The 7,500-nt window shown below is 34.1% G+C and overlaps 1 protein-coding gene across 1 annotated transcript in view; it reads right to left on the bottom strand.

Moving 5' to 3' along the window:
- The window catches only part of LOC135225392 (uncharacterized), a 242,422-nt gene that overhangs the window by 9,184 nt on the left and 225,738 nt on the right, over positions 1-7,500 (bottom strand). Inside the window, exons 8-10 of the mRNA XM_064264727.1 lie at positions 5,516-5,694; positions 891-1,037; positions 121-297 (exon numbers count right to left, since the gene is read on the bottom strand). Of these exons, the coding sequence (XP_064120797.1) occupies positions 121-297; positions 891-1,037; positions 5,516-5,694 (503 nt within the window). The remainder of the gene's footprint in view (positions 1-120; positions 298-890; positions 1,038-5,515; positions 5,695-7,500) is intronic.

The raw sequence follows: 7,500 nt of genomic DNA, 5'->3' as shown, positions 1-7,500 counted from the left end.
TTTAGACCAAACAGAAAGATTTAAAGGGCATCCACGTAAAGTTAGCCTAAGCATGAGGTCACATTTCCTATTGTGGAGATGATCATTCAACTAGGAGGTGGAACTTGGAGCAATACTTACCATATCAGGATCATGAGCACGAAACGTTGCCAGTATAGTTCCTTGTGGGACATCTTCCCTGACGGATATCTGGGCATGAGTGGTTTCAAAGACTGGGGCATTATCATTCACGTCTTTTATTTGCACTATTACCCATGCTGTGTCCACGTGGGTAGGATCCAACCAGCCATCTTCTCCCTTTAGAGATAGAATTTGATGGAAGAGAGGAAAGGAAATTAGATAAATACTTCGGAGCCAGCCAGAGATCTTTCCCTTTTGAAGATGAAGTTTAATTAAAGAGAATAGACGGGAGAGAATACATCTGAGATTCATCAGGGAACAGATAAATGGTAAGATAGTATTATGTAAACGTACGTAGTATCCAACAAGATATTTTTCCCCTTAAAAGATAGAATTTCACCGAAGAGAAGAAAGGTGATTGAATAAATTGAAGATAAATGAGTGAGCAGATCATAGATATGTCCACTCACGTAAGAAACAACCAACCATCTTCCCATAACAATGTGACTTTCATGGAAGAAATCCAAAGAGATTGAATAAAAGGGAATTCGAGAGGAGGAAGTGATCCATTTTATTAATAATATAATATCGGCTGTCTATTGGTTACTTGTGGTTCACAGTGGTTGTTAGCAGTACCTGGTTTAGGTAACTCGCGACGAAATATATAAGATGGAAGAGTACTGGGAAAGTGTTATTGTATCATAGAAATGCTTTGCGAAATTTTAATAGACTACTGTAACAATATGTATCTAATTCAGTGATCAACGTACCCGATCAGTTACTTGTAATTTGAAGGCGAGCTCACGACGATGCGAAGGGTTTTCATAATCGAGAGGCTTCCGGGCGTAGAGCTGGCCTATTCGGCCTTCTGATCTCACGTCGAAGTAATCCCAGCCCCATCCACTTCGTTCCATGATCTAAAGAAGAGCAGTTGGTTGCGACGTTAGAGTTTGTTCATGACAGTCATTTAGGTATTGCTGAAGGTGAGATCAAAGTAAGATAATATATATATATATATATATATATATATATATATATATATATATATATATATATATATATATATATATATATATATATATATATATATATATAATTTATAATTCAATGTATACATATACAAATACATACATACATATATATATATATACATATAATATATATATATATATATATATATATATATATATATATATATATATATATAGATATATATATATATATATGTATGTATGTATTTGTATATGTATACATTGAATTATAAATTATATATATATATATATATATGTATATATATATGTATATATATATATATATATATATGTACGTATATATATATATATATGTGTATATATATATGTGTGTGTGTGTTTGTGTGTGTGTGTGTGCACTTCTATGTATATCTAGTGTAACTAACTGGTAACTAAAAGTGGAACTAGATTCAGCTATCAATAGGAATTGACTTGCATCATAGGCACTCCGTTATAAGCACAGTTTTTATGACTTGGAAGTTATTATCGATTGTGTGCCTACATGCTTTAGAATTTTGACATACTTTCATTAAAAGCTCTTTAGTCCACCAATATAAGTGACACTGTTAATCCATTTTAATGTGGTATATAACTGAATTTTATTGTCCCTGCAATCAAACGACAGAACTAAGCGCCTACCCTTCGATAGTATGAACTTGCATCTAAGAAGCTTAAAATCAAACATTCAGTATTATTGACCACAAAGCTTCAGAAATCGTTTTCCCCCTTATTCAGAAATCAGCGTGCCTAACTTCTGTTTGCTTTCTTTAATGGAAAGGTCTCTAGTACGCCAGCATAGGCATAATAATAATTTTTCACTGGGTATATAGAAATGTTAAAATAACTGGCAATTAAGTAAGAATTATAAGCTACCGTCTTAGATGCGTGTCCAGACAGCAATAACTTTCCTTTATTTCATGTAATCAAGCGATTGGCACTATTTTGTGTGTGAAGACGAGGACTATCTATGTAAACAAGCCAAAGGCAAATTGCAGAAAAAAAAGGTTAACATCTTGGTACCCTTTGGATGGCACGCGAAAATATTGGGAAGGTCTGACTAGAATTAAACTGTCGTTTATATTTATGCTTGAGTAAATGCAGCCAGAGTACAAATGAAAGTTTTAGTTGACACCCTTATGACTGAATGTTCCCATATGGGTCTCATTATCAATTCCTTCGGAAGTAAGGAAGATAGACTGACTTTTACTTTTTTTTTTTTACCGGAAGGAGAAGTCGTAGATCCGTTACTTTGTCTGGATCCTGCAGGGCATCGAATTAGCTCTTCTTGTTATACAGTCACCTCCCTCTACCCATTTTCATTGCATTCCATTGATAACATCATGGCGATACATCGTCAACAAGCAACAAACTTTAAGAGACACAGAAGGCGTTTGGAATCAGATTCAGTCATTCACAAAATCAATTATGTGAAGCAATCTCATTAAATCAAATACCAATTCACAAGATTTTTTTTCAAAATGAACGACATTGGGAGTTACGGAGTTACCCTGTTATGGATGTTGAATAAACAAAGAATCGATCAAGAATAACCAGTTCGAAAAAAATAATGCGACCTTTAAAGATGGAGATGAGGACCTGTGTGACGGAACATTGTAATAGAACTAAAGAATTTTTGAAAGCCTAAAGCCCTTCCATCAACTTCTTTATTTCCATGTCGAAAAAAGTCTCAAAATCAATTCCTTTGCTTTGAAACTATAGAGTTTGTAGCTACGCTATTCTTCTGCCGTAGAGCAGATAACTATGTAAGATTAGATATCCTTTTTTTCACGTCACGCGAAAGAAATAAATCGAATACATTTTTCCCTAACGATACGATAAAAGATGTGGAGGGGTTTTTCTTGAGAAACAATCAAATTCTCCAGAAAGCGTAACAAAAAACTGTGACAATTTTTATGAGTTCCTGATTAAACCATAGACGTTCTTTATAGATGCAATATCATTCAGGAGTGGTTTACAGAATTCCAAACCATTTTACTCGATATTTTTAAAAGAGCATCCATTTTAAGAAATTTCTATGTCGAATAAATAAACTTCCTGGACTGCGTTGCGATCTTTATATAAGCTTTAGATGAGGGATGTGGAGTTTTATAGATTAAGCCACGCTCTCTGTTTGCAACGTTGGTAAACGTAATTAGATGAAGATTTGAATACATGTTTAGATTAAGATTTACGTATATGAGTGAATAAGGACTTCACCAAGCATCCAGTAGAGAAACTATAATGACTGCTCATGTAGCCTCATATTCGCTCAACCTCTTTATGAATGACAAAATTCAGACAACAGAGCAAAAAGAGAACCAATCAAAAGCAGCTCCAAGTGGGATAAACGTAATGGGATTTCCATTGAACGAGAATTCGTATGTAAATATAGTCAGCGAAAGTGCTTTGTTTTGTCCGCGACGTTTACTTCCTTTTTTTTTCGGAAGAGCCTGGAAAATAATGGTTATTAGCGTGGGCTCTAACATTTCGTTCTGACAGCTGAGACAAGCTGTCTGTAGCCTGCTCTTTGATAGCACCTGTTTGTTATGGAAATTGCGAATTATCAGCGATTCCCATTGTCTTTGATCCCTGAAGAACTTGGAGGCAATTTTGCTCGATTTGCATTTATGTAGTCAACTGCTTCCGGTAATTCCAATTCTAGTTGTCTGTTTGAACAAATCTCTCTCTCTCTCTCTCTCTCTCTCTCTCTCTCTCTCTCTCTCTCTCTCTCTCGTCGTATTATTGATGTTCCTGATTCATGCAGATAAAATATAAGTTTCCTAGTTGTATATGTGTGTTTTTCCTGGCATTGGCTTTCCTATATTTTTGCATTAAGTTTTGTTTTCAAAATATTATTTTCTAACGCTGAAATCTATAGTGTCTTTGTAGTTTATTGCCTTGAGCCAATTTGGACCAAATAGTCTGTTTTCATTGTTAATTTTCTTTGGACAGTATGTTTGCCTGGTGAACAGTACTAGAGTTGGGGCTCTTTATTGCTCTACTAAGTATGATTTTTTCCATGTTTAAGTTAAAAATACCTTGTGTTTTTCCAGCCTGCCTATAATTTTTACGTGTTTTTCACGCAAATGGGCTTCTCAGGGTCAGATTTGTTCCGTTGTCATAAGGCTATTTTCATTGTTACGTCTATAGTTCCCGTTCATGACGCAGAAATAATTTCCAATATATGCTCTTAATTATTCATTTTTATAAGTAATGTTCAGCTTTTTTACATAAGTATCTTGACGACTGATTCCGTTGCCGTTCGTCACATACTGCCATTGCTGTCAATAATGCTTTATGCTGCCTGTCCCTTCATATTTCGAATGAGTGAGACTTATTACCCGTTTGACATCTTGCAATGCCTTATCAAATGACTAGGCTTGAAAGGTCCATTTTTTTTAAAGCATGTTTAGAATCTGTGTTTCCTTCATCGAAAAGCAAACGGTATCTTTTCAAAACAGTATGCTTGTCCATCCGCAACACCAATCCAAAAGCATGGTAACGCTAGACGCTAATATTTGTGTTTTTATTTGGGTCACTGTTTTGTTTTTCGTAAGTTGGTCGAATGACTACGTCCTTCTTTAAATCACTTTGACATTCTCTCTCTCTCTCTCTCTCTCTCTCTCTCTCTCTCTCTCTCTCTCTCCTTATTAGATAATGTGGGAATGTTTAGGGAAATCTTTTAATATTAATTGAAACATTTATCATTTACAAAAAATAAAAGCATGAAGCAATAAAGGACATTTGTGCGCTAAAATTACTTTATTCATAATAATTTTCCGCTATGCATAATTTTTAAAGTATTAGATTCATTTTAAGAGAATGAGTTATCTCCAATTTCAGGTTCAACTGCCAGTTGAGCGTTTCTTGTCATTGGACAAAATTTCATCGTTCTCTCTCTCTCTCTCTCTCTCTCTCTCTCTCTCTCTCTCTCTCTCTCTCTTTCATAATATGACTTTCACTGTACCTTGAGAATAACTACACCAAAGAGAAATCTCGATTATATAATATATATATATATATATATATATATATATATATATATATATATATATATACATATACATATATATATATATATATATATATATATATATATATATATATATATATATATCTATATATATATATATATATATATATATATATATATATATATATATATATATATATATATATATATATATATATATATATATATCTATTATATTGTGTATTAATATTTGTATTTGTTAGTAGTGCATATGTTTATAGATGCATGTTGGCTGGTTCAATTGATATGAGTGTCAAAGCAAGCGTATGCATGCCTATTCTCATTACCTTTATACTGTAGGATTAGGAGTATCCCATCAGCAAATACTGACCCTGTAAAGAAAGTCGTTTCGGACGTCCGGGTCAAAGCAGGTCACCTCCATGATGGGCGTGACGGGGTCGGGGTCGCCGTTGCCCCAAGTCTCGTCCACTTCCAGCTCGAAGCGCTCGCTCGGAAACTCGGGCGAATTGTCGTTCTCGTCTCCTATGCGGATGACCACCGTCCCCGTACCTAGAGAGGAGGATGAGAGAGACTCTTTATTGTTATGATGATCAAAGTGGCATCGCCAACTTCGAGGCCTTTCTCTCAACATTCCGTGGAACACAAAAAGAAAGGAGAGCGAGGGAAATGGATCCGCCTAACCGTGAAACTTTTCCAAAAAGATCAGAGCACGTATAGTAGAAGCTTCGCAGTAATAGCAGCCGTAAGTTTTATGTAAAAGCTTTGCCAACTCGACAAGACTCAGCCAATTTATCCGCTTTCAGGCTCGGAAGTAATGCTACAAAAGCTCTTCTGAATGCTGTGAGCGCATTCTGATAAGTGGAAATCTTTTTTTCTTTCGAAAAAGAACTATAAAAAGGAATTTTTACCTCTTAGGTAGTGATTTAAAAGTATTTATTTAGCAGAGCGCTAAAGCAGTTCACGAGATTTAATACCTGAAAAGAAATCTTGACATAAACAAGAATTAACCAAGTCATTCTGCTCACTCTTCAAAGGATTCAGGTTACCTTCCTTTGATAACGTGAATTCCTTTTCGCTTACTCGGGAAGTAAGCCTACAAACTACACTATTGTTGTTGTTGTGGTGGAGGGGGGATAGGAAAGGTCTGTGGCGGAGCCTAAAAAGGTCTCAAAAAGATGTTTCGCATTGAGTTAAAGATAAAGGAATTTTAGTATAGGATATTTATGATTTATTTATTAGAATGAAAATGTAAAAAATAAATAATGTGCATGTAGATTTTAGCACGTTTTAATTTACGTTGAAAATTAGGAATATTTTTACAACTTTTGCATGAGGGGAAAATCTCTCACCGTCATGAGTAAGTTGGAGGTCGTATCACGCCTTGTTTCTTTTGTCTGGCTTAAATTGAAAGCCGCCAGTGTAACAGAACCTCTTTTATTAAGTTTATAAAGGGCTGTTCAAATGAATACTGTTACGCTATAGATATAGAGTACATAGATTGAAAACGTATTGAACGTGTCATGTCAATTTTACTTCACTACATTGCTTCCAATGAATATTTTGCACAGCCTTCATCTGTACATGACAGTCGTTATTCCCATGTATAACTTTCATAGACAATTCTCGTTGAATCTCTCTCTCTTCCCTTCCGTTCGCTGTTTTTACTGGTAAATGGAAATTGCCTGGCAGATTAATTACTTACCTCTCTCGCCCTCTCTCTTTTGCTCTTAGTCCTCCAGAAATTGTTACTAAATAATATTACTGTTGAGGGAAATTTCACGTAACAACGCTCTCTCTCTCTCTCTCTCTCTCTCTCTCTCTCTCTCTCTCTCTCTCTCTCTCTCTCTCTCTCTCTCTTTTCTATATATATATATATATATATATATATATATATATATAATATATATATATATATATATATATATATATATATATATATATATATATATATATATATATATATATATATATATATTGTAAGAAGCCCACTAAAATATGGAAAAAATGTAAAGTTGTTATTTAAGCTTTTGGAGAAAGAGAATTCAAAGTTGCAAAAACTGAAAACAATGGTCAAGGTAAAATAAATACCAACATACAAGTATTTAGTTGTATCAGAGTAACTGCCCTAAAGTGGTTTGCCAATCTTGCTGAACAACTTAGTTACACTTAACTACATGTTTTGTCACAATAATGAGTTACAGGAAAGGTCGTTTTCATCACCTTTTCTTAACACAGACAAAATAAAAATCATATTGTTAACCTGGACAGAATGAAAAACATAAAGTATGTTAATAACACTAAAAAAAGAAAACTTTTAGAATATTTTAATCCAAAATGTTAACACTATGAGTATAT

This window comes from Macrobrachium nipponense, chromosome 13, assembly GCF_015104395.2.
Source record: "Macrobrachium nipponense isolate FS-2020 chromosome 13, ASM1510439v2, whole genome shotgun sequence".
Classification (NCBI taxonomy): Eukaryota; Metazoa; Arthropoda; class Malacostraca; order Decapoda; family Palaemonidae; genus Macrobrachium; species Macrobrachium nipponense.
Note: the sequence above shows the minus strand (reverse complement) of the source record. Positions and strands in the feature narration are given on the sequence as shown.